This window comes from Malaclemys terrapin, chromosome 2 (assembly GCF_027887155.1).
Source record: "Malaclemys terrapin pileata isolate rMalTer1 chromosome 2, rMalTer1.hap1, whole genome shotgun sequence".
Classification (NCBI taxonomy): Eukaryota; Metazoa; Chordata; order Testudines; family Emydidae; genus Malaclemys; species Malaclemys terrapin.
Window position 1 is genome coordinate 268,464,438 of NC_071506.1, and position 27,967 is coordinate 268,492,404.

Below are 27,967 nucleotides of genomic sequence, written 5' to 3' on the forward strand. Positions count from 1 at the left end.
CGGGGGAGCGTCAGCTGTCGACTCTCCGCAGTGAAGACACCGCGGTGAATAGATCTAAGTACGTTGACTTTAGCTATGTTATTCAAATACCTGAAGTTGCGTAACTTAGATCAATCCCTCCCCCACCCCTCCAGTGTAGACCAGGCCTAAGCAACTATTTTGGAAAATCTTGGCTTCTTTGTGCTTGTTTTCCCAGCTGCAAAATTGAACTGTAGGAAAATGTATCTTGACTTCCCTGAAAATTTCCATTCTTCCAATGGGAAGGTCTGCATCCTGTTTGCAGCTTGCTCAGAGACAGAACCAAGCTTTCCAGTAAGGGAAGGATGGGTGTGCCCTCACATGTGTAGATGCCATCCACTTTGTTCCGCCTCCAGCAGTTAAAAGGCAGGCTCTGCTGGATTTTCTTCTCAGAGCAATTGTTTTATTAATTATTAAAAATCTCCTTCTGATTTGGCTGTTTGGGCTTTCTAATTTGGCAGTGAGAAAGACAGGAGAGTTCTGCCAAGAGATCTTATCTCTCCCATTTTATGCCAAAATGGGGATAAGAACACTTACCCAACCTTTGTAAAGCACTTTAAAATCGACAGCTGGAAAATGCCATGTAAGTGCTGAGCATTGTTATATTTGATGTCATACAACACATTGGAAACATGGTCCTTATATCAATGGTATTAGAACCTATGAAAACACAATTTAAGCATAGTATCTCAACTGACCATATGAGGGCCCAATATCAGAATATTTTCTTCTTTTTAGTCTACAATGTTTAATGGATTAACCTTCAGGCTTGAAGGACTGAGTGCACTTTACGGAGAGTTTTGAAAGAAGACAGGATGGTGATTTGGCATACAAGAGGGAAATTACGGTGACAGGCTTTTTGGTTAAAGTTATTAATTAGTACCTGTGACAGGCTGGATCACAGAAACCCCCTTGGGAGCTGCCACCCGATGTGCAAAGACTACCTCTGCTCCTGTTTGCCCTGCCAGCTCAGGACTCCAGCACCCTGTCTTGCTGAGCCAGACACTCCAGTCTGCTCCAACACAGACCCAGGGTCTGAATCACTTGTCCCAAAGCTGCAAGTTTACCTGAAAACAGCTCACAGAAGTGTGCTTGTCTTTAGCACTCAGATGCCCAACTCCCAATGGGGTCTAAACCCAAATAAATCCGTTTTACCCTGCATAAAGCTTATGCAGGGCAAACTCATAAATTGTTCGCCCTCTATAATACTGATAGAGAGACATGCACAGTTGTTCACTTCCCCAACATACTTTGAGTAAATTACTAAATGAAAAGTGATTTTATTAAATACAGAAAATAGGATTTAAGTGGTTCCAAGTAGTAACAGACAGAACAAAGTACGTCACCAAGTAAAATAAAATAAAATGTGCAAATCTATGTCTAATCAAACTAAATACAGATAATCTCACCCTCAGAGATGCTTCAGTAAGTTTTTCTCAGACTGGACACCTTCCAGGCCTGGGCACAATTCTTTCCCCTGGTACAACTCTTGTTCCAGCTCAGGTGATAGCTAGGGGATTCTTCATGATGGCTCCTCCCTCTCTCTGTTCTCTTCCACCCCTTTATGTATCTTTTGCATATCAAAGATTGATGACATCTTCATCATCTGGACCCATGGGAAGGAGACCCTGGAAGACTTCCACCATGATTTCAACAGCTTCCACCCCACCATCAACCTCAGCCTGGACCAATCTACATGGGAGGTCCACTTCCTAGACACCACCGTACAAATAAGCGATGGCCACATTAACACCACCCTATACCGAAAACCCACCGACCGCTATGCCTACCTTCATGCCTCCAGCTTCCACCCCGGTCACACCACACGATCCATCGTCTACAGCCAAGCACTGAGGTACAATCGCATCTGCTCCAACCCCTCAGACAGAGACCAACACCTACAAGATCTTCACCAAGCATTCTCAAAACTACGATATCCACACAAGGAAATAAAGAAACAAATCAACAGAGCCAGACGTGTACCCAGAAGCCTCCTGCTACAAGACAGGCCCAGAAGAGAAACCAACAGAACTCCACTGGCCATCACCTACAGTCCTCAGCTTAAACCTCTCCAACGCATCATCAGTGATCTACAACCCATCCTGGACAATGATCCCTCACTTTCACAGACCTTGGGAGGCAGGCCAGTCCTCGCCCACAGACAACCTGCCAATCTTAAGCATATTCTCACCAGCAACCATGCACCGCACCATAACAACTCTAACTCAGGAACCAACCCATGCAACAAACCTCGATGCCAACTCTGCCCACATATCTACACCAGCAACACCATCACAGGACCTAACCAGATCAGCTACAACATCACCGGGTCATTCACCTGCACGTCCACCAATGTTATATATGCCAGCAATGCCCCTCTGCTATGTACATTGGCCAAACTGGACAGTCACTACGCAAGAGGATAAATGGACACAAGTCAGATATCAGGAATGGCAATATACAAAAACCTGTAGGAGAACACTTCAACCTCCCTGGCCACACAATAGCAGATGTAAAGGTAGCCATCTTACAGCAAAAAAACTTCAGGACCAGACTCCAAAGAGAAACTGCTGAGCTCCAGTTCATTTGCAAATTTGACACCACCAGATCAGGATTAAACAAAGACTGTGAATGGCTATCCCACTACAAAAGCAGTTTCTCCTCCCTTGGTGTTCACACCTCAACTGCTAGCAGAGCACCTCACCCTCCCTGATTGAACTAACCTCGTTATCTCCATACTGATTTATACCTGCCTCTGGAGATTTCCATGACTTGCATCTGAAGAAGTGAGGTTCTTACCCACGAAAGCTTATGCTACCAATACTTCTGTTAGTCTTAAAGGTGCCACAGGACCCTCTGTTGCTTTTTACAGATTCAGACTAACACTGCTACCCCTCTTATACTTGCATAAGGTGGGAACTCTTTGTCTCTCTGGGTTTCCACCCCCTCCCCCCTCCCACTGGAAAACCACCAGGTTAAAGATGGATTCCAGTTCAGGTGACATGATCACATGTCACTGCAAGACTTCATTGCCCACTTGCCAGCACACACATATACAGGAAGACTAACAGGTAAACACAGCTATCTGCAGACAATGGTCCGTGTTAATGGGAGTCATCAAGATTCCAAACCATCATTAATGGCCCACACTTTACATAATTACAATAGGGCTTCAGAGTTATATTTCATATTTCTAGTTTTAGATACAAGAGTGGTACATTTATACAAATGGGATGATCACACTCAGTAGATTATAAGCTTTGTAATGATACCTTACAAGAGACCTTTTGCATGAAGCATATTCCAGTTACATTATATTCACTTATCATATTTTTATAAAACTATTCCAGTTACATTATATTCACTTATTATGTTTTTATAAATCCATATAGACTGCACAACATCACAGTACCCCTTTTTACTTTTAAACTCATTTATTACCGCCGCAAGGAATGGTCCAAATCCAGTCAAAAATGTCTTTCAGGATGACTGTTCTATCCTGGGTGGAGTTGTGGAATAACGGCTATAGAGATGGACTGTCTGACTAGGCTTTCATCCCTCCCCTGCCCTTGTTTATCTGCTTATACTTCCTGGCCAAATAGCGTTTAAAGACTTTGCAAGCATGGTTCCTAGCTCTGTAAAAACAGAGCCTAGTAGCTTACTAAAGAACCATATGTAAACATGTTTTCCTGTCAGAAATGTGGTACTTTTGCACATTAGTGCTATAAGACAGTTTTTCTATGCACTACCCAGTTTATAACACCATTTGCAAAATGGCTTCTTGTTAAGTTGGGTCCTAGTGGCCAGGCCACGGGAAAATTAGAATCTTTAATAGCAAAAACAATGTTCAAGAATGGTTCTTGAGAGAGCTGCTGACAGAGTTTTCAAATGCACAAGGTTCAAGGCATCACCTATGAAGACCTTGGGGCCAGCCTCCTCAGCTGGAGTAAGTTGGCAGAGCTCCACTGAAGTCAGTTTTTCAATGAAGTTATGCCAACTTATAGCCACTGAGGAGGATCTTAAGCCATCAGGTTGGACTGGTGACAATCTAGGGATAATAAAACCCTTGATTTATGAAAGATGTCCCCCTTTTACTTTTAACTTTTCCTCCCTTTCTTTTGCCTCACCCCCCCAGTGTCCCCCATCTGCTTGTTACATTTTGTTATTGTCTTAAATTATGAGTTCTCTGTGGCAAGCACAGTCATCGTCTTATTCATTTGAACAGCATTTAGTACAATGGGGTCCTGAACCTTGATTGGGATATCTGCACTACCGTAATATAAAATAATATGGCCAGGAAACAGTAATAAAAATACAGAAGGCCTAGTTAATTGCTCCATGGGTAAAGCCTTCAGTCAGTTTTGCCAAAAATGGCAGAGTCATCTGAGCAGATCTTTGGCTGGCTATCTATATAATAAAATCCCAGATTATCACTAGAATGTCGGCTGAATCAGTGTGAAGTGATGGGAAAAGGTACAAGCATGAGCCTGAGAGCTTTTTGTATAGAATATCACTTCGTTTAATCATCACTGGGATTCACCGTCTGTTACCATCCAATTTTTAAGTTCTCAGACATTTTGACTTTACTAATGATATCCATGCAGCGTACAGCTAAAGTAGGGCATTTATCAATGCCATGCCAAGAGTCCTAGACCACTGATATCAGAGAAGACGACAAATTACCACCTTTATTCCACAGTAATTTCACTGGCTGTATGAGGAGACAGTGGATTATTTGGCCCAGTTGCCACACCTCTGCGAGAGAATGGGCTTTTAGATACTAATTATTTGTTAAATGACAACTATATGATTGGCACTTTGAGACAAAAGCTAAAGTCAATCCCCTGCTCTGATTTGCTTAAAGCCCAAGATACACAGATAACATAAGACCTAGTGGAATGTCTTAGCTTAATGTGCTGTTTTTTTAAATAGACTATTTAAAAATAACTGGAAGAATTAAATAGTGTCAACTGCACGCTGATTAAAATCTCTGCATAAATTTTATTGCCACAAACTAATAAGATCTGGAATACAATGGAAACCTATGGAGTCTTCAGCAATTTTTATAGAATGACAGGCACTCTTCAGAACCGACAATTTTAATATTTACCCTGTGTGCAAGTGTGCCATAGCCTTCGGCTGACAGCCCCATTTCAGAACCATTATCTACTCAGTTTCCAATGAGTTTAATATGGTTATTGATAAAGACTTGTTTGCACACTAAACAAAGTAGTCACTGTTTACTGAAAGGAAAAATGCTAGACAGTGAGGTATTTGATATACTCCTTGAATATTCCAAGATTTTACTCTGATTCTGTATTACCCCATATGTTAGGAAATAACCAGAAGGAATGTGTAGAAGGCCAAAAAAGTAATTCCATTTATGTCTTCTCCCCACTTCCTCCCAAAACACCCAAGGGACAAAGCTTTAAATAAATAAGTAGGGATGAAAATGTTAAAGTTTTACTTATTACTATTGGCAACTGAATATGAAAATGCAGTATCAAAATCTGTACTTAGTGGCAAGTGATTTGTTTAACAATTGTCTCAATTCCAATCACTGCTCAACTCCAGTCATTGTAAGCACTGCATTATGCTTTCTACCAATTTCCTATAACATGAAGCTCAATGTGCCAAACACAGCCCTGGTACAACTTTGTTGAAGTCAATACAATTGTGTCCTCTTACAGAAGGGCTGAATTTAACACTAAAGGTTTTAAAAATGAACGATTACATGTTCTCATATACTAAAAAAAAAAAAATCAACTGCAGTCCCAAACAATTTTTAGAAATACTTAAGCAGCTTGAAAATGAAAACAAAAAAAAATCTGATTTGCTTTGTGGACTACACATGTCCTTTGTTTAGGTGGTCCTATAAAGGAGCAGTAAAATCAAGTTAAAAGACTTCTTTCTCTCAGTCAAAGACTTACAGGAATTCTAACATTTTATTCAACCTTACAGGTTTTTTTAAACCGTATTTGCAAAGTTTTCTAACTGCTGGTTTACCTGTTAAAATATACATCAACTAAAAATAGAATAGAAATATTTGCAGATTTTAACATGCATCAGAGCAAAAAAAAATTGCTCTATAACAAAAGCATTTCTTCCAGATACAGATATTTTAAAAATGTTATACCTCTGATAATTATGCAAATATCACACTATATTTTATTTTCATGGAAAACAGGCTGAACAGATAAATGGAACACCTAGAACTTTCAAATCTGAAGGTAAATTTGACTTGAGTTCAACAGCTATATAATACATTTGATCAAACAAAAGTGAAATATGTATAATGCTACTCATACCTAGCTCTTACCTAGAGGCTTTGGTACTCTATGTAAACAGTTGTAAAGCACTTTACAAGGGAGGTCAGTATCATTAGCCCTATTTTACAGATTCGGGTAACTGAGGCACAGAGAATGGAAATCACTTACCCAAGGTCTTACCCAGCAGGCCAGTGGCAGAACCAGGAATAGAACCCAGGCCTCTTGAATCTCAGTCCAGTGCTCTGTCTACTACAATGCACTGCCTCTCCACTTAATGGAAAGAGACTCTAACCAAAAGAATTTTCTTAGTTCTGAATATCAGCTACTTAATATTACAGCAAGTATCAGTGTCATGCTTACATAAGAAAGATGCCCCATTTTCTCTAGGGAAACTTCTAGGGGAGAAGAGAAAATATTCCTATCCAAAAGAGAAATACAATTCTATACCAAAAGTAAGCTGAATCTTTGTTATTTTATTCCATTTAAAAGTTGTGCTGTATATAAATTATTTTGCTATATGTATGTTAGTTAGTATTTGTCTACTGCAAATAGGAAAAAATATTTTAAAAATTCTAATTGTACAACCTATTTAAAGAAATCAAGTTCTAATTTTAGTATGTTGGTGTAAACACATTTCCAAGGATGTCAAATACAACAGATTTATACTTTCTTTCTTCCTCCGATTTCTTTTCATTTCAAAATTTGCTCACTAGCAGATCAATTAAAATATATATCACAGGAAAACAAAGTGCAAGATGCGGGGATACAACATAATTCCAATTTTCACAAAGAACAATTAAAATTAACATTTTTAAATGCTAGGAAGATTTCTCTGTTTTGCACTTGGACTTGCGCAGATAAAAGTATTTCCTCTAGTTACACCACAGTCAAATTGTGGTAACCTGGAGTATAGAAATTTCACAGAAGTATGACAAAATTGGGTAAAACGATAACCAGACTTTGTAAAGCTAGAGTTTTAGGCTGTTTAACATTTTTTATACTTCATAAAACAGATTCTATGGTAATGAATATGACTATCAGTAACTGTACAAAATGAACAAGCATAAGTAATTGAATGGATAAGGATCTTTGAGAGGAAATATTCTGCACAGAAATAATCCTCATACTATATGCATATGGAAATCACAAAACCAGCACAATTTTTTGTGATCTGCCTTTTCCAGCTACAACTGATTTCTATACAGATGAACGCTGTATATTAGTATATTTTGATACACGAACATTTACTTCCCCCTTCCACATTCCATATATTACCAAGGTTTAGCTTTCCCATGTACAACTTCATGTACAAGAAAAGCATGTGTGGGTCTCCAAGTTTTGGCAAATGAAGGTAACATTACACAAAAATTACTCATTTAAATGATTTGATACTATGTGAACAATTGTAAGTAATTAAAATGATACAACACAATAGATTAAGATGAAAACTACCACAAATTGGAAAACTATGAACAAGTGATTTTGCACACTTCATCCACTCAGAATAAGTCAGGCGCTCAGATTAGTTTAGAGAAAGAGCTAAAAGATAGCTAGTATGTTTTGGAAGCCAAAGATAAGCAAGAAGGGAAGGATTGATCATTCAATGCCAAATCCATTTTTGATATAAAAAATAATGAAACCTTTTAAATGCTTAAACCAAGCAGAAAATAAGGCACTGATTTTAGAATAAAAATATGGAGCTTTTTAGCCGGAGAGATTCCCCCCTTTCCCCCCCCCCCCCCCCCAACAGCCTTTTTAAAGGATGCCAGTAGTTAAATGAAAAAAAGTTCTCTAAGACAAGATGCATTTGTACCTCTCCCTTTGGAGAGACCGGTTCAACAATTTTACAGTTAAATAGAATTAATTCTGCTCTCAAAAATCCATTGACCTTAAGCTTTTAACAAACATTTTCAACTGCGGAGATTACTGTCAATATTTACAAATCCTTAAAATTATATTTCATTGGAACAGCTTTTATTTGCTATATTAATATTTCTTTGCAAATGTATGCTTATCCATATTACAGAAGAAGCAGCAGCTGCTACTCACAGGAAATCTCTGGGGTCCTACAGCAGGTCTTGGCTGGGTTGGGACTGGCAACAAGGGCACTGAAACAAGAAACACCTTTTAATACAATTTATTTTACCTAACAGTTGTTGACTTTCTCTCCAAAAGTAGTCACGTAGCAGATCTTAATCACGGCTGGTTATGTTTACCTTTAAGAACTAAGCATGTGCTCCACAGTCCCTAAAATTAGCTGAGAGGAGACAAGTTTTGTTTCCAACATTCAACAGGCAATTAATATTCTCCTAGCATAATTTAGATAATGCAATCCTGAATTTTCCAGAATTAAATACCCTGTTGACAGAGGGGGAAAAAAAACTACATATGGCCAAACTGAAGGCAGTACACTCTTTTAGGCCTGTAAAGGTGGATCTAAATGACATAACCATACAGCATTTAAACAATGCTTCAAATGCAAAAAAGAGGGAATTCAACATATACATCCTAGATTCTTCTCCCTCTGACCCTTTTAGGCCTTGGCTACATTCGCGGATTCACAGCGCTGCCGCAGCAGCGCTGTGAAGCGCGAGTGTAGTCGCGCCGCCAGAGCTCTCTCACAGCACTTCAAGTACTCCACCTCTCCGAGGGGAATAGCTTGCAGCGCTGTGAGAGAGCGTGCAGCGCTGCAGGCGCTGATTACAATGGCGCTTTACAGCGCTGCAGTCGCTGCGCTCAGGGGGAGTGTTTTTTCACACCCCTGAGCGCAGCAAGTGCAGTGCTGTGAATTGCCAGTGTAGCCAAGGCCCTAGATTGTCACTGTGACCCCCGACAGACTCCACGCTTCAGTGCGTCTTTATAGTATCCTAACGCTATACATGCTAAGGCATCACAGCGGATCAGGAGCTGGAATGACTACAGAGAACCTAAAATGGGAGGGAGAGAGTAAGAAGTTCAGAATTATGCTCTGATGTCTCCTATTAACATTACTGAATGGGACATTCCACACACACAAGGTTCTTTCCTTAAACACCTTGCAGGTTGAAAAGGGTCACACTCGATTTGTGATATTCACAGAATCAGTATAATATCTCAAATGAAAAATAACTTTTCTATAAAAGCCTGCAGCAGGCAAAGGATCCCCTGCCTCAAAAACAGAAAGCTGTTAAAAACTGAATTTCAAAACTTCAGCAGTGGATCAGCACTTCTCTATATTAATGAGCTTCTTGTTATTAACAAAACCACAATACACACAATTACCAAAGTTCTTGCCTATATGGTGCACAAGAGAACATCTCAACTGATGTAGTAACTAGAGCTGGTTGGGAAACATTCCAGAAAATAATTTTTTTCCATTGGAAAATGCAGATTTATCTCAACAGCGTTGGTTTGAACAAATTTGCTGCTTCAAAAAAGTTTTGGAACAAAGTTTTGAAATTGTTGGAACATTCCATTTGGACATTTTCTACATGAAAATTTCCATTTTTCCACTTCAAAATGTGAGCTAATTTTAGTAAAAAAAATAAATAAAATATAGGTTGAAATTAAAATGAAGCATTTTGAAACTATCAAAACAAAACACATATTGACTGACCCAAAACAATTTTTTCTTTCTGATTGCAAGTCTGTGAAATGAGAAATTTTATCCTAATTTGGGATGACCTTTCCAAAATTTTCCCAGGATGGAGAAATTATTTCCCATACATCTCTAATGGTTAGTTATCAAATACTGACTTTAACGGACGCCACTATACTACGCTTCTGAACAGGAGAAATTAACATTAGAAGAAAAGTCATCCAATAAAAAGTATTACCTCACCGGCCTTGTATCTAATACCCAGGGACCAACTGGGCTACAACTACACTGCATACATAAATTCTTAGTGGTATTCACACCAATTAGTAGCACTTGACACTTCATCACTGAATTAGCAAATTCCATATTGGGGAATCCAACTCCTATCAAAGATTTCTCAAACTTCACTTCTTATAAAGTGAGTAAGATACAAGAACTAATGCATTAGTAACTTTTCTTAGCTCACACCTATGTCTAACTTCCGTACACTTCTGTTGCATATTTCTGTTTTACTATTTTATATATTGACATACTGGGCTAAATGCACTAACTTTTCACCTTTGGAAGATTGCGTTCAACCTCTGTATTAGGTTACAGGTGAAAATCAGTTTGATGGTCTCATCTTAGTTCTTCCTGAACACCTGTCAGTATCATACAATCATCATCCAATTTGGAAAGATGGGGAGTTTGACAGAACCATGACTAAAATAGCTTACGTGTTACAGGTCAGGGCCTATATGCAATAAAAAAAGCTGTATAGGAAGGAACACACAAAAAATAGGCCAGCATTCTGTTCAACTGTCATTATCTGTTTTGGTATAGTGCCTCTGGCAGTGCCCCCCCCCCCTTTTTTTTTTAAGCACACAAATGAATTTAATACTCGTGAAAGATGATAGTTCAAATCCTTTCAATCCTTGGCCTCTCTGCTGAGGCAGCAAAGATGGCTCAAACCAGCACTCTTTTCGGAACATCAAATTAAGGCACAAATTTTTAATGATAGAAGTGGAAGAACTGGTGGTATAACATTTTGAAACAGCACAGTGTGGGGCAGGATTTTAAATAAGAATGGAAGTAAATATCATCTGATGGTAAATGACCAGGAAATATTTAAAGAGACAGCAGAAACCATCCCTGTCTCATGTTTTAAAGGATTTTTTTAATAGTATTTTTTTCTGACAAACCAGAAAATTGCTTTAATTTAAAGTTAGTTTTAAAGGATAAAATTGAGTCACCGCATAGCAATTTAGTAAGTTACTAAAAGACAGTTTGGTAGCTCACTTCTGAACTTTGGTGGCCCTAAAATCCTTGGTGGGATAGTTATTTGTGATGCCAATATTAAGTTGTGAGGTAGTCATACAGTCAAAGACCCATTCACCGCATGCTGAAGTTGTCAACTGACCAGTTTTTTGCTATTGTGGTACCATACAGAGATATCAGAAACTGAGCATAAGGAATATTTTGTTTTATTGATGGCCAATACAAACACCTATTTTGGGAAAATAGGTCTAAATTTCCTTTAATATTTGTGTCTCTGTCTCCCACTTACCTGAGCTAAAGGAATGGTGACTCAGTCAGTCCGCTTGAACAACTAATTGTGCTGGATATGTTTACTAAAACTGTATTTTTCTTCATTGAGGAGTATCATTCTGTGTCTTCCCCCTTCAAGATTTACACTACTGACGTCCTATCGTCATCTTCCATAAGTATACACTTTGTAGGCATTCAAGTGACAGTAAATCTACTGCTACAATCTGAGAGAATGATGAATAGCTGGATTTGAGTTAAAGCCATCTCAACAGACCAGGATTTCCAACCAAACAAGCTAGAATCTATTATTTTGGTCTACATAGAGGACTGTATTTAGCAGTTTTCTGCATGTCCACTAACACAAGTGTTAAATTGTCTTATTGATGGTCAGTTCAGAAAAAAAGGAAGATTTGCTGGAGTTTCAGATGAAGAAGAGATCAATGAACTGTGTCAACACAAATCATGAGACCTAGAAGGCAAAAACTTTGTCAAGTTGAAATTCTAATATGTAAAGGTTACAAGACTCATTCTTCAGGTGCCTATCTCCTGGGAATAGAGCTAGACCCTTCACTGGCTAAAAAAATGAGCTCCCACACAAGAGATCTTGAGCAGAGATGAATTTTTGAAGAGAGATTACAAATCCATTTTGAACTTTGAATTCGCAGAGCTTACAAGAAGTTGTTGAAAGGCGATATTTTGATCAACAAATCAAGACAACAAAAGCCATATTTGAGATGAAGAGGTACCACTGGCATGACCAAGATTTTAGAAAATACTATGGGTGCTGTGGCAAGGTCCAGTGTGAGCAACATACTGACAGTATCTGTAACCACTGATATAAAGAAGAAAGCCATAAAAGGGTCGATGGAGGAAGTGCTGGTATGCTTTTTGAGGTCAGACAGAGCAAAAATCCCCAAATGCTGTTTGCTGGAATTAGAAGAGGGAGGCTGTCCATCTGGATGCAAGACTTTCATTGATTAGTTGAAGAGGTGTGGGACAGGCTGAATGGGATTCTTTGCTTTTCATAAAACAAATACCTTCAGCAGTTGCTTTGGAAATCTTAAGAAGGTTGAACAAAAGAGATTCATCCAAGACTAAGGAGCTTCTGGACTATTGCAGGTATACTGACTGACTAGGTGGGAAGTACTGCTTTTATTAGATATGGAAAACTAAAATCTCCAGGGAACAGCCATTCTGAAACCCATCTGTGAGAAGCAGATCTGATACAGGACTAACATACTTGAGATTTCTCCCAATTGGCAAAGCCCCTAGTCCTGCCAACTTTCCTTTATTTGACAGAATGATAAGCAGAAAGTTAGCTTTAGGCAAGGACCTCTGCTCATTTGAGGACAAAATATCTATCAGATCAGAAGGTAAAAAAATATTTGCTTTTTCTAGTGCTGACTACAGTCACAAAGAGACTTCAAATTATACAAGTATTTCTTTTCTTTAGTCTCAGGCCTTGTCTACACTACTGGGGTAAGTAGACCTAAATTATGCTACTCCAGTTAAGTGAATAATGTAGCTGGAGTCGACTTAGTAGGTTGACTTACAGCGGTGTCTATACAGCAGTGCGTCGACGGGAGATGCTCTCCCGTCAACTTACCTTACTCCTCTCATTCCAGTGGAGTACCGAGTCGACCAGAGAGCGCTCTGCTGTCGATTTAGCAGGGCTTCACTAGACCTGCTAAATTAACCCCCGCTGCATCGATCACAGCAGCGTTCATCCCCGTTAAGTGTAGACATGGTCTCAGATTCAACACAGCCAAAGAAGTTGCAACTTCAACAACCTTGTTGCAAGTTCTCAGAAAAGTTGCCCAGCAATGGGTGCTTGAATTAAATAAGTTATGGAAAAAGTGTTTAATTCTCAGGCTTTGAATCAAATAATCCATTAAAAACAGTGGAGCTGAGAAAAGAACAGAGCATATCATGTCAAATTAATCATAAATAACATGGATGCAGCTTGTACCTTTCACACAATAATTGCAGTTTGAGGGGTGTCACAGTATATTCACACACAAATAGTTGGGTAGATGATCTGAGAGTGCCTTGCTGAAGCTAGTATGTCACTTGTGAAATTTTAAACTGCAATGCTTAGCCAGTTCTTAAAAACTGATGTCCACTATTTAAATATATCTTCTTTACAGCTGGCAATTCAATTGCTCCTTATTACAGGATAATGCAAGTTTTACCTTAAGTGTCATTTTAAAGAAGAGCTAGAAGAGGCTTTGTTTTTTCAACAAACTACTAACTTTGGCAAAATATTTCCTCTATGATTAAGCAAGGAGAATTTTAGCCTGAAATAAGTTTGTGTAGGTAATGACTGAATGACCACAGAAAACCGACCCTGTAGATAGCATTGCCAGTGCAGGGATCAGGGAAACACTAACACAAAACTTACAATATTCAGAACACTCACCTTGCACAGGCGTCACTACTGTCCCTTTGAAATGTGGGTTTATATGTATGTTCTTCGGTTGCTGGGGTGTCACTGGAGGTGGAGTCATCATTATTCCAGGTGTTTCTATCTGGGGTGGCATATGTAGTCCTGGAGGAGGAGATGAATGGTGTTGATGCTGCATAGGAAGCAGCGTTTGTAGCTGTTGCTGCTGGAACAGACTCCTAATAGGCTGCTGCTGGTGAGGAGGAATTAACCTCTGTGAATGACCCTGCAAATAACCAAAAAAACCCAAAATCCATTCAGTTAAAATCCAAGTACACAGATGTAAAAAAGGAAAAATCAGTAACAAAAAATACAACGGGGATTCTTTGAGAATGTTCAAGGCCTAATTTTCAAAGAAAGACACCTCCTATTCCCATCATTAAACCAGCTGAAATTATTGGAACTACCAGCATGGGAAGGAATAATTTGAAAGCAAAAAAATGTCTGCATGAAGGGAAAATAGGCAGGAAACAAGTAGTAAAGGAAGGGGTAAGAGATTGTTCATTCTTATGTCTGGGGCCAGAGCCTAGCATATGGAATGTTACCAGTATCCAAACAAAATTTAAAAGACAGATGAGAATAAAATGTCACTGTCAAGTACCGGGTGTAGCTGTCAGAAAATGAAGAAAAGTAGGAAAAAAAACTAACATATGGTGCAGAATGGCTTGCATTACTAGTGAGGATCAACTGCAATGTAGTACCAAACAATTAGCTCTGTTTGTATGTGTCATTAGGAAGCACAGTTTAGATACCATAATAAATCCACTAGCATCTGATCACTGTACAGGGGTAGGACCTCGCTAAGAAAACTGGCATCTTTTTGTTGTACTTTGTTCCAGTGTAAGTACTTGGATTCACTAAAGGATGTAGCTGCATGGAAAAGTCACATTTAACTAAACATAACCTGCAGACTTGAACAAGTAGCTTCAAAGTATTGGATGGGAGGGGTGGGGAGGATAGGATAGCCTTTCTCCACATGAAGAGTCACAGATGTACATAAACAAACGTGTCTTGATACCTTGATGATGAGAGCACATAAAGGCTTATAATAAAATTATTAGATTTAAATTTAAAATACATCAATTAATTGAAGACTGCAGCAATACAGTAGGTGAAAAAACAAAGGTAATTTATGCCCCCCCCTTCTGTTCTACATCATGAAATACTGACATTCATGTTTTGAACCATCAAGTATTATTGCAGTACCTACTAACAGTCTGTTATGGTTTAATTAATATTTCCAGTGTAAAACCTTGCTCCCTCACTTTTATGCATCACCTCTATCATACCCATACACAGACTAATCTAGGAACGGGGAGGGATAGCTCATGGGTTTGAGCATTGGCCTGCTAAAACCCAGGGTTCTGAGTTCAATCCTTTAGGGGGCCATTTAGGGAAGTGGGGTAAATCTCTGTCTGGGGATTGGTCCTGCTTTGAGCAGGGGATTGGACTAGATGACCTCCTGAGGTCCCTTCCAACCCTGATATTCTATGATCCCAGATAACAATACTTCACAAAAACAAACAAAAATTAATTCTATTTCTTGACCACTCAAGTGTTCTCTTTAGGATAAGATATTAAATTAAGATTTAATCATTTGTGATCATTGTTGTTCCCATGGCATTTTTTATAGCAACAGAGGCATTAACTCCAAGAACCTGGCCAAATTCCAATGTGGGTAACTAATCTGCCTACCTAAATTCCCTAGTAATTTCAATTACAGAAGTTATACTTCACCTGCAATCTTAGAAAACCATTGTGTAGTATTATTGATGTAGAAAATTGCTGTGTGCTAACCCACAGGTGACTACATTTCCATGGTGGGTGACGACTCCTCTCTGAGAGCTTGTCTACACTAGCGAGCTTACAGAGGCACAGCTGTCCTGATGCAGCTGCGTGGCTATAGTATCACTCATGTAGCTGTTATATGCCGACGGGAGAGAGCTCTCTCACTGACATAGTAAAACCACCTCCACGAGCAGCGGTAGCTATGTCAGCAGAAGCAGCTCTCTCGCCGACATAGCACTGCCCATACTGGCACTTCTGTCAGTGTAACTTATGTTGCTCAGTGGTGTGTTTTTTCCACACCCCTAAACAATGTAAGTTATACTGACAAAATGGTAGTCTAGACAAGCTCTAGGTTTTTATTTTCCCCTCAGCATAATGTACAATATTAGAAATATAAAAATACTGAGTTTTAAGTAACATCACTATTTTAACAGAATCTTGAAAGTCACCAGAATGAATTCAACAGAAAAGGAAATATCTGGTCACATTTTTTCCATGCTAGGGTAAGTAGCAACCAGTAATGTTGGACTGAACAATCTCAAATGCAGAGGTGGCTTTCCTATACAACTAGAGTTAACCTGTTTCTCTCTGTTGATGCAAAAAACAGAGAGCCTGATTATCTGTTTGCGTCATTTGAAAAATGCTTGAAATTTGGATACTTTGATATACCAAGGTATCAAACTCTGAAGTAGAAACGTGACCCTTCTCATACTTCCACAATCACAACTATAGTTGGGAAAATAATGGATTATTTTTGGGTTTGCTGGCAAGTCCAAACAATCAGGGAAGAAAAGATGAGTTTTGGGTCAAACAATTTTTTTTTTTATTAAATATTTTCTGCAATCGAGAAGTTGAAAAAAAATGTTTTGCGTCAAACAACGTGTTTCATTTCGATTTTGAGTAGTTAACATTTTTAATTTTTTTAAACTTAAATTAAAGGAAACTTCAAAACAAAAAGTCATTTTGAATGAAAAAATTCAAAACAGTTCAATTGCAAAAAATGTCTAAATTCCATTGTTTGGGGTTTTTAAAAAAATTTTCACTGACCAAAACAATACATGAAATCTACGGATTTGTGGAATATTTCAGTGTTACCAAATCTGTATTTTTCACATACAAATGTTTTGGTCAAAAATGTGTGTCAAGTTCTAATCACAAGACGGTGAGAAGCCCATGTTACCTTAAGTTCCACTGGGGCAGCAGTAAATTAAGGCTTGGGGTTTTTAAATCTTTGTGAATGATTAAGAATAGTAAAGTTTTTCTAAAATTCACCCCAGTTTTGCAAGACAAGGAGCTACATAAAGATCTACAAATCAGTAATAACAGCCATAATTATTTTCTTAAAAGTACCAATTCCATAAAGAAAATACTGTGCATTAGTTACCGCTGTTGGTGGCTGCGTTGGCAGCAGTGCAGGCCTGTGATCCTTCATTCTTCCCCTTTCATTGTTGTCTCTTCTTTGTTCTCCCATTCCATGACACATTATGGAACCTCCTCTCCTCCCTCCTCTCCTTGAGCCGTAGCGTCCCTGTTTAAGCTGTCTTTCCCTTTCTTCAAATTCAAATAACGCTGCTTTGGCTTCTGCTGAGAGTTCTGTTATATGGGAAAAATGCATATGTTAGGTATTTGCAGTAAGGATTAGAAAGGACACCATTATAACGAGAGGAAAGTGTCACTACAACTAAGATAAAATTTGCAGGCTCTTTGATCACCTTAAGGTGGCAATGGCATGTTAACATTTCATTAAAGCAAAATCAATGTTTTTCTTTTTGTGTATTTGTATCTGCTGCAAAGGTAAACATGTAGTGGCAGGTTAATGAAACTAACATGAAGGAAAATGTTATTTTACTATTGAAGTCTGCCTCACATTTGTTGCTTGTTGTTTAAGAAGTTTGTTATGTGAAAGGAGCTAGACTGCCAGCACTGGTAACTTAATTCTCTGTTCATCCACAGAAAAGACATACAGAAAAGGAAGCAGCAGGAAACACTATAGTAAAGGTTATGCTGAGTCTTCCATCATAACCATAGTTTTCTAACGCTTCACCTTCTGTTCTGTACGTTTGTCTTATGCCAAAGATCTTTTTTTGAATATTTGAACAAATTCAGCTAATGCCATTTTTGAGAAATATGAAAGAACTAAATGATACACACACTCTTATGTAGTTTATTTTCCTGCATATGAACTTTACAGGGGACAAACAGACTAAACACAACATACTATAGATTTTGGGCCCATCTACAACTGAGAACCTGGTAACAACAGTTGCCCCCAGTTCATTTATAACAAGGCTAAATGTTGCAGAGTAGATGGTACCTGGAACCAAGTTAAAACCCATGGCAAACCGGATCAGGGGATAACTATGAATCAGGGCACTAGATTACAGTAGAAGTGTGGACTAACCTACAAAGTTTGTACTAAATATTAGGACACAGTGAAGGTTTCATCAGCAGCATGCACCAGGCGATACTTTATATGTTGTACATTTTAATGGGGTCCACTTAGTGACAAGCAATATAACAAGCTAAACGCTTAACTAGAAAATCTCTAATAAACAATACGGTGAAACTTTTGAAACTGACTTTTCCCTTTATCTTGTTAACTGTGCAAATTTAACACTATTAGAATATGTATTTGCTGTATGCTGAAATACATTTACAGATCCTTTTTTTCATAAAAAGAAATAATCCATGTTTAATGTTACAATTTAAAGGGACAGCATCAAGATAGTCACATTTCTGTATGAAATATTTTTCTCAGCTGGTATTACAAATAATACCTAAAATTGAAAGTTTAGAGAGAAAAATGTTTAGTTTGCGTATCAAAGCATGCTGGGTATAAATCAGTTGCTCTGCTCCTACGGAGTCATTTTTCCATGTTGTATGGGTCTTTCACACAACCATAGGGAGAAAAATCTTAAAGTAAGAATGTGATAAAGCCACAAAAATGGCAGGGGATGTAATGACTAAAGCTACTTAAATCACTGTTTTAAACTTACTTACAAGTGATCTCATTAAGCTTTCAAGTTCACAGCTGACTGAGGCATGCATGTGTAGGCATGGGAGGAGCAGAAACAGGAACCCGCTGCTATTCTTATTTGGCTGGAGATACTTTGTGTGTTTCGATTGTGAAGGCTGTATATTTGCAACAGAAAAGATAACTAGTGGCGTAATGTTTTAGGCGGCCCTTAAAAAGGGGTTTAGAACTTGAGGAGTATTACAAAATGTGGCAAAAACTGCAGACACCCTAACATTCATTATACATTTGCACAGAGTTGTTGCCAGTTGCTGATGAGAAGATGGAGCCAGGAGAGGGTTGCTGGGAGCAGTTGTAAAGGTTTGGAAAGCTGACAGCAGCCCTTCACCAGATAGACTGGATTATGGAAGGAAGGACAAACTGAACTGGACACGTTATGGCCAGGTAGTTTCCAAACGAGTTAATGAAGTTCTGATCTAGTTAAAACCATATCCCTTGTCTCTCATCTTTCTTCCTGTGTGTCCAGGATAATGCCCATGCTATGTTTCAAGGTTCAAATTTCAGCTGTGTTGGTCTCCAAAAATGTGGTTAAGTTGAGGGAAAGGAGAGGTGGCTAAACTGTCGAGGAAGCTACTCACTGAACTAAAAAACAGCTGTCAAATGTATTTTAGGTCACATAAGCACAGACGACTTGCTCAATTTTTCAGTCAACAAATACAGTTCCATACAATTATGAATGTAAAATAACAGGGTTATATAATGGTTACTGTTCTGCAACAAACTACAGCAGGCACTGCTACACGTGTACTATGAAGACGGTGATTATTTGGATACGATGTTGTTTACTTCATTGCAGTTTAGAAACATTTAAAAAAATTTTGATTGTGGGACTGTGGAAGTACGTTATGAGGTCAGGAGAGATATTCATTGTTTTAATTCTCTAGCTTTCCTAAAAGAACAAAGAAATCAACTTGAGGTTCCAACTTTATGCCCCAGCCCTGCAAATGTGCATCTGCATGGTATCCCCCTGCAATCAGCAAAGGCCTGTTTTCACATACAGTGCTGCAGCTACTGCGCAGATGGGAGAGCTTCTGCTGTCGGCATAGTTAAGCCATCTCCCCGAGAGGCGGTAGCTATGTCAGCGGGAGAAGCTCTCCCACTGACACAGCACTATCTATAAGGGGTTAGGTCAGTAGAATTATGTTGCTCAGGAGGGTGGATTATTCACACCCCAGTGCGACATGGTTATACTGATAGAAGTCTGTAGTGTTGGTCTGGCCTAAGACGCCACACAATGGAGAAGTACACTATTTGTACGTTGATGTGGCGGTTCAGAGCCTTAAACACTCAAAAGTCAGATAATGCAAAAGTGAAGGTTCTCATAGTATCCTTCATTCATCCTCTATGCATACACAGAATATTTTGGAACAATGCTGATAAACATACTGTAAATTACCATGAGAATAATTCTGTTTAATATACACATGTACAACATGAATGGTTTTCAACAGGAGTGCCATGGATGTATCAGAGGGAGAAACTGGGTGCTATGTATGCATTAGTGATGGGACAAGGTTAAATTAGGTGACATTTTGCATATTTCCTGATTTGAGCACTCAGACTTGTAACCTTATTACATTACTCATTTCTGCATGAGTGTGTGTGAAAGGGCAACAAGTTTAATGAAACATTGAGATTTCAGACCAAAAACTCAGTATATTCAAAGTTAGATGTTATACCAAGCATAAACAGACTACATTGTGCATATTCTTGCTGACATCAGCATCAGTACAGCATCACTAATAGTTCCAACTGCTTTGTGTATGGCTTTCCATAAGCATGGAAGCCATACTGTTTGTTTTTTTTTAAATCAGGCCTAGAGGGAAGAGTTCCTGGGAAGAGCAGGAGAGCGGAGCAGAGCTGCTTTGAAGTATGCTGGTGGTTTTTGATTGTACCAGGACAAATAAGGTAATTATCTCCCGCTCTTTCCTTAAAGAAAAATAAGTCTGTTGTATACATCCATCCATAATGTAAGCTCTATACAGCCACTCAATAATTCTACATGGTAATAATGAGTACATAAAAAGCTTTATTTAAAGGATGAATTCAGTATTCTCAGAAACTTATTTTATATCCTTTCCTTAACATGTCTCCCTAAAATCTTTTCAAAACCACCTATTACATTTTCTTTGTTAAAAAAAAAAATTTAGGAAAAGTTTCAACATCATTCATGAGAGAATAATTTCTACATTTTATATATTTATTTTCCAAGCACACACATTCTAATCTTGACTACACAGTTCTCTCTTTCATACACATACACAGTTAATGTAGTGAATCAGCAATTATTTTTCTAGTGGCTCTAAGTGTCAAGATTAATTTCACTACCCCTGGTAATAAAATGGTTTCAAATGACATCTTTAATCAGCAAGTAAGAATGCTTCCCTCCAATAGAGACAAGCTGTCACAAAAGGTCACCAAAATGTGACAGGATGGAAATTACGTTTGTAGCTTCAACTGAAATGTTAATTTCTCTTTAAGTGTTTTCTCAACTATGTCCAGATTTTAAAGTAAAGAGATGTAGCTATGCAACAAAGTTTCATTTTTAAATCAGTAATATCTATTAACAGTAATCCCAAAAGCAGAGCTGATATTTATATGCAAATGACAAATTTTGCATTGCTGTTAGTTTAACGGCTACTGTAGTTTACTGTATGTCCTTTCATTAACAAACACAAAAATTAAACCAATCACATTTTGTTCTAACAAAAGCAACTGGCAAAAAATACAAAAATAGAACTAACCAAATGCCATTTATTTTAGTTCATATTTGGATAGTCATTTTACCTTGCTTTGCTTGTATCTGAGCGATATATCAAGTAACCCAAAAACTTGATAAAAACTGTAATATAAAAGCACTGTTTCCCTTTAAGCTTTTTCCTTAAGCATTCACAGTTGTTACAAAACCACCTGGATACACTTAAATCTGTTTACAGCTGCCATTTACCTTAATACTAGGCAACTATAAACCAATTCTATGCAAGGGTTTACATCAGTTTAACAAATTTCATTTAAAAAATCACTTTAATTGAGCCAGTGACACATTGTGTGTAGATAAGGCAAACACATCTGAGGGTACTTAGTGCGTTCAGTATCACACCTCATCTCTAGACTCCTTATACATTATTATTGGAGCGCCTGGACGTGAAGCCCCTCTGGAGAGGCTCCTCCCATCCTAGTCAGGATGCATTCATCATTCTATAACTATGTGGATTGGAAGACTTTTCCCAATTAAAGATTTTTGCCCGAAATACCAAACAAGCATGGCTAATTAGTTAATTAATTGCCCAGATTCAATAAGAGTTTTCCCCTGACTTGAAACTACCGAAATCTTATGATCCACTGAGGTTTGACATGGATCACATGCCATTAATTTTGTTGTGCCAATCAGGCCAACATCTGTAGCACGGTCCTTGCTGACAGGATTTGTCAGAATGAATAAATTTCTGGAATAAAAACTCCTTCCTTCTTTCAATAGCATGAACTCAATGACTTTTTGCCAAGAAGAATCAAATTTCTTGCAGCGTTATTCCTCTTACTGTTGAACTGTAGAAGAATCTCAAGAAGGGCAATTTGGAGGAGTCTCTCTGAAGCAAGATCTGTTGCCTTGCTGGATCTTAAGTAACTAGTGTTTATTGAAGGTAAAAAGGCTCTTAATTCTCCCCCCATAAAAAAGCTCTCTGAAGAAAGCACTGGCAGTCTAGCTATGTGTTATGGGACCCTTCAAAAAACCTGGAGGTTTAGGACACGTTGGCTTTCTTTGGAAGGAAAGTAGAAGCAGCCTGATTATTGACTTCAGACTAGCTATCTAGGCTAACCTCCAGGCTGAGGCCGTTCCCTTGCCACCTTCTTTGCCTGAAGAGGGACCAGAGAAAACAAAGTGGATCGTGCCCTTTGCTCTTGTGAATATAGCCTCTGCAGTCTTCCAAAAAATATTCCACACATCCTACAGAAAGTCTTTATGAAGATCTGATGAGTGCAGCCATACAGATCTGCAAGCACCATCTGCTCTCAATGCTTTATAGACCAATGGTATCTGATAAGCTACCTCCATTCCTTCTCAAGTTAGCTGCTTCATACCTTGACTCTCTTCAGGAAGACATCCAAACCTTTTTCCACAGTTTGAATTGATACTTAGTTTCTGCAGAACTGTGAGCACTGCGCAATGGCAGATACTTCTTCAAAAGGTGTTCCAGCATCTGTATCGTCATCATGGACTGCCATATTTTGAATCTAGGCAGTCTTGATTCTAGATCATTGTGTCTTAGCATTTAACCCCAGTAATACCAAGCACTTCTGACATCAGATGCTGGTATTGATTGTGGCCTCAATATATACTAAAAGTGCTGCCATTATCTGAAATCTAACATGAGCAGCAGCTTCAGTGATCCCCAACAGAACAAGGGATTTTTTTATATCACAGTATCAAATATTTCAGCATCCAGAGCATAAAAAGATTTGGTGAAATGAACCCCTCTCCAAGATACCTCACTGTGACTTTATTTGGACAGACTAAAACTGGGCAAATAAGGGGAAGCCGAAAATCAATTTATCATTTTTTCACTGAAATCGCACATAACGTCACAACAGTTTAGAAGCTAATTGATGAAAAAGTCTTATTAGGATTGAGCACATAATGGCTTTCCCACTTCAATGCTGAAACACGTGCCAAATATACAGTCAGTGCAGCTGGATATATGCTGTGTGCCAACGTACCCCAGCAAGTTGCTTTCAACTAGTGTGATGTTTACTTGAACTGTGAGCCTTACACCATGCATGAAAATCTGAGGGGGTCATTTAAAAGGTGGAAATATTAAAACAGTAGTGGAATTTTCCCAGTGTATAGCCAACTGCTGTTTAAAGGCATAGGTGCTGGAACTACGGGTGCTACAGCCCCCCCTGTTTGAAGTGGTTTACATTGTATACAGGATTTTCAGTTTGGTTCAATGGCTCACAGCACTCCCTCTATAAAAATTGTTCCAGCACCCCTGTTTAAAGGACAGCCAGGTTTAAGGAATCTGAAACACTTCAATGAATATACATTGCATTGGCTTTTGAAAAAGCATATACTTTTTCTGATATTCTGAAGGAGGAGGAGAACTAAAGCTACTAGGAAAACAAGCTGCGAACAGCTTGGATATAGACAAGCAGAGTCTATGGCAGACTACATTCTTTTACCTTAAGGATAACATTTATTGGTTAATAGGGCTTTAAGTAATCCAATCTTTTCCTTTCTTTTATTATAGTCATTTATTATAGTCCATTGCCACAGAATCTTACCCAAAGTTTCTGGAATGTTTCTCCTCTCTCTCGTTATGTCTGAGAGCCTAATGATGGTTCCTTCTTTTCGTTCAGTTTTGAAACGTAGTCGTCCAGATTCTTCATCCTCCTCCTCCTCTTCATCAGATTCTTCTTTTGTTTCCTCCTGAAGTTCCAGAGTTTCAATAGCTGCCTGCATCACAAGAGAGAAAGATGAGTACAAACTAACGTTGCCTGAGACAGATTTTCAACATGCTAAAAATATTACCATTTTTGAAAGAATCTTTGTCAAGACAGGAAACAAACCAAACAAACACAAAATAAATGTCTTATATAAGGGCTCCACTGCCTGTACCATTCTGCTATTATAAAGAATTCTTGTGCACGGTTTGGGAACAGCAGGCGATTCACCATATCTTACAGGTTTGTTTGGTTACAATATACAGTAGCTACATATCTGAGGTATAACTGATTTCTGTAAAACATTTCTAGCCAAACTCTTGGAACATATCTTGTATTGTTATTTCAATGCTTAAGAGGGTATTTTGAATATTCTACCAGAACCAAATCTGATTAGTCCACAGCTTTTAAAAAACAAAACCGCATCAAATATCCTGTGATGACATGTAGAAAAATGATATTCCATAGTTTCAGGGTTTGGATACCATCAGTATCCAAAAAACACTGGATTATTCAAAAAAACATTACAAGAATAAATTAATTATTCTTAGTGTTTATGACTCAGAGCAATTGTCAATAACATGAAAGAATAAAGACTAGATAACTTCACAATTTCTAAATTAGATTCCTTTGATTAGGTACAGTTTTGCTTGTCATGAGAAAATATTCTAGTGGAAATGAAGTTTAAATTGAGCAGTTTCTCATCTCATCAAAAGAATGTACTGTTATGCAGTACCCAATTTTAATATACTAAATCTGCATAATGGAATGTTATGCCCTTGTTCTCAAGTCACATTCGAGATCTTCTTGTGGGAGCAAACCTTTATTATTCACAGAAGACCATGTCCCAAGTGTCAGTGTCTCTTTCCAGCCTAACCTCCACCCAGTCCCCCCTCCCCCACCCACACCCCCAAAAAGTTTTCCTGTCCTGGGATGGTGGACAGAAAGTTAAGAATGTTACATTCATCTTAAATTTGATTTATAGTTTGGAATTTAAAATATTATAATATAGCATTATTTGCCATGAAAGATTGGGTTTGGGGTTTTTTACATACTAGCAGTCCGATTCCTGATTTATTGGGTCTCACACACAGTGTTTAGATCTTTTTAGCGCCTACACATGAACTATGACATGTTTTTCTGTTTGGTGAACACAGAAAGAACATAAAGCAAGACATGAGTTTGTCTTATAAATTAAGGCGCTTAAAATAGTAATTATTAGAAAGGAGGCAAGGCAGGAACTCATAGGAGCCAGTTAGCTCCACAGGCGACACACATCAAGCCTAATGTCCTCACCGCAACTGAATGCAGCGACTGTCTAGGCAACAGGAAGATCAGGATGGAGCACCTTTAAGGGTCCCTACTACATCTGGATTACAAGGAAAGAGAAAGGGAGGGACACAGACTTCTCTGAGTGGAGCCAAGGAGGGACTAGGAAGTGGCCTCTGGCCCATCATGTGCACCAGGAGGAGGACAGTATATTTACATGCCATGCATTACAGACAAAACTCTTTCCCATCGATCACCAATCATCAGCACCCTCCTCCTATCCATGGAGTCAGAGTAGGACCATGTTTTATGATCTGCTTTGGACTTTCCCTACTCCCCTTTGTTCTTTTAAGACTGGGGAGGATTTTTTTCCTCACCACTAGACTAGCAGAGGTGGGGTGGGTTTTTTGCCTTCCCCAAACAGGTCAGGGACACGGTGAGATCGATATGGAGACCAGGTCAAGATATCGCAACTATGTAGGTAGAAAGTCTGGTAGGGGTCCAGTGCAAGTACTCATTAGCCCACCTTAATTGATTTGTCTTGTTAGAGTTGGTATGGCAACCCCATCTTTTCATGTTCTGTGTGTGTAGATATATATATCTTCTTACTGTATTTTCCACTCCATGCATCTGATGAAGTGGGTTTTAGCACGAAAGCTTATGCCCAAATACATTTGTTAGTCTCTAAGGTGCCACAAGTACTCCTCGTTCTTTTCATTACAAAGGGGATATGATTCCCTGATAAACAGGAGTTGGAAGTGGATTTAGGAAGAGGCGTCCCCTAAGGCTGCCAAAAAAAGGTGCTTTGGGGCAACCCCACCATTTTTCCAGGCTCCCTTAACCTTCATACATGGGGAGGGTCATTAGGTCCTAGCAACAGGCTGGCTGGGACCAGGCTGAGAAGCAGGAGAGCTGATGGCAGCCCTTCCAAAGAGATGGACATGATTAAGAGAAGAATTAATGAAGACCTGCCCTATGCAATTTATTGTTGGGTATTTCCAGGTATGTTAATATAATAAAGTTGCAGCCAAATTAAATCACATCTGTTGCATTTCGTTTTTCTTTCTGCATTGCCTGGACAAGTCATTTTCTTGTGATTTAAGTAGGGAAGACACAGGAGATCTCTGTAAAACTCCATAACCAAGGCCCAAATGCCTGTGTTTTTAAAAGAAACAGAGAACCTAGAATCTGGATGGATAAGCTCACAGGGTGATTCCTACCTCAAAAGGTAGCAATGAATGCTAAAACTGTCAAGATAGTCTTACAAAGAAAGAAGAAAGGAAAAGAAACCTGATCTTTGCTCTGTTTAACAGCAATGACCTGATTGCTCAACTGTTATTGGCTCTCCTATGGGGGTAAAAGTTACTTTGAATTTCCTATCTCCACTTTCTGGTAAGAGGTAATATAACCCAATGTCTAGGCTCACCCAAGCACTCTAAAACTCTTGTTACCTATTAAACTTAGGCATTTCTACTAATGATTGTGGCCAAAATTTTCAACAATAGAAACTTAAAGTAAGGTTCCCCTAGTCTATACTTAGGCATCTATGGACGAGATTTTCAAAAGCACCTAAGTGACTTGGCAGCACAAGTCTTATTGACATCAATTTTCCCTCCCTCATGTCTCTTCCAACCTGACATGTTTTCCTTGCCACTGTTTTTACAGAAGTAGGCCTCAATCATGCAATCTGACCCATTTACAGGAACCCATACCCTTGAGACTCCACGTGGGGGGCATGCTCATGAATCAGATTGCAGGATCAGGGCCACAGCTGTATTTAAATATTTTGGAATGAAATATGAAGTTTCGTAGAATTTTAATAAACTAAATAAGGAAGTATCTGTTGAAAAGCTTGCAAGTTTACAAAATTGTCCTTTAGTAAAAAATACAAATTATTAACAAACAAAAATCATACCACAAGAAACATATGAGACAATTATACATAGCTTCTGTGAAAAATGAATGTGTCTCAACAATTGTATTCTATAGAGGTATTATCTACTCTTGGCCAGGAACCAAACCGCGGCCACTGGGAGCTGTGAGTGGCCGTACCTGTGGACACTCAGGTAAACAAAGAGTCTCACGGCCCGACAGGGGCTTACCCTGAACAAGCCGCGAACGAAGTTTGGGAACCACTGGTCTTTATACAGGAGACAAAGAGAATGTTATCCCCATTTTCTAGGTAAGGGAATGAAGGCAGAGAGACTACACTACTCCTGTCAATTTTCAAATGTGTTTCAAATATTTATTTTACACATTCTTGATGGTGGCATATATAAACGTAAGATTTTGGAACTGGATCCTTCTGGTGCAGAGCTTCATCAACTCTTTGTAGATTTTTTTTTAAGATTTCCTTCTAGTGTGTAAGAAATAGACTTTAATCTTTGGGGCAAAGCGTATACAAATTTGAGCATAAGTCCTGAGAGGAGAGCAAGTTTGTAAACTTTACTCTGCACAATGAGAACATCTGAGAGTAAAGATGGACAATAGCACAATTTCTTCTGCCAGAATTTTGAGACTTTGGAACTTAGCAGTTATGCAGCACTTCTGCATGAAAAATGTTCTTGCTTAATGTTTGCATTGTTCATATTTTAATCACATCA

The 27,967-nt window shown here is 38.6% G+C and overlaps 1 protein-coding gene across 2 annotated transcripts in view; it reads right to left on the reverse strand.

Moving 5' to 3' along the window:
• The window catches only part of RBM33 (RNA binding motif protein 33), a 155,578-nt gene that overhangs the window by 83,007 nt on the left and 44,604 nt on the right, over positions 1-27,967 (reverse strand). For both annotated transcript variants that reach the window (XM_054021129.1, XM_054021127.1), the window contains exons 7-10: positions 23,937-24,108; positions 17,007-17,215; positions 13,811-14,060; positions 8,337-8,395 (exon numbers count right to left, since the gene is read on the reverse strand). In XM_054021129.1, the coding sequence (XP_053877104.1) occupies positions 8,337-8,395; positions 13,811-14,060; positions 17,007-17,215; positions 23,937-24,108 (690 nt within the window). The remainder of the gene's footprint in view (positions 1-8,336; positions 8,396-13,810; positions 14,061-17,006; positions 17,216-23,936; positions 24,109-27,967) is intronic.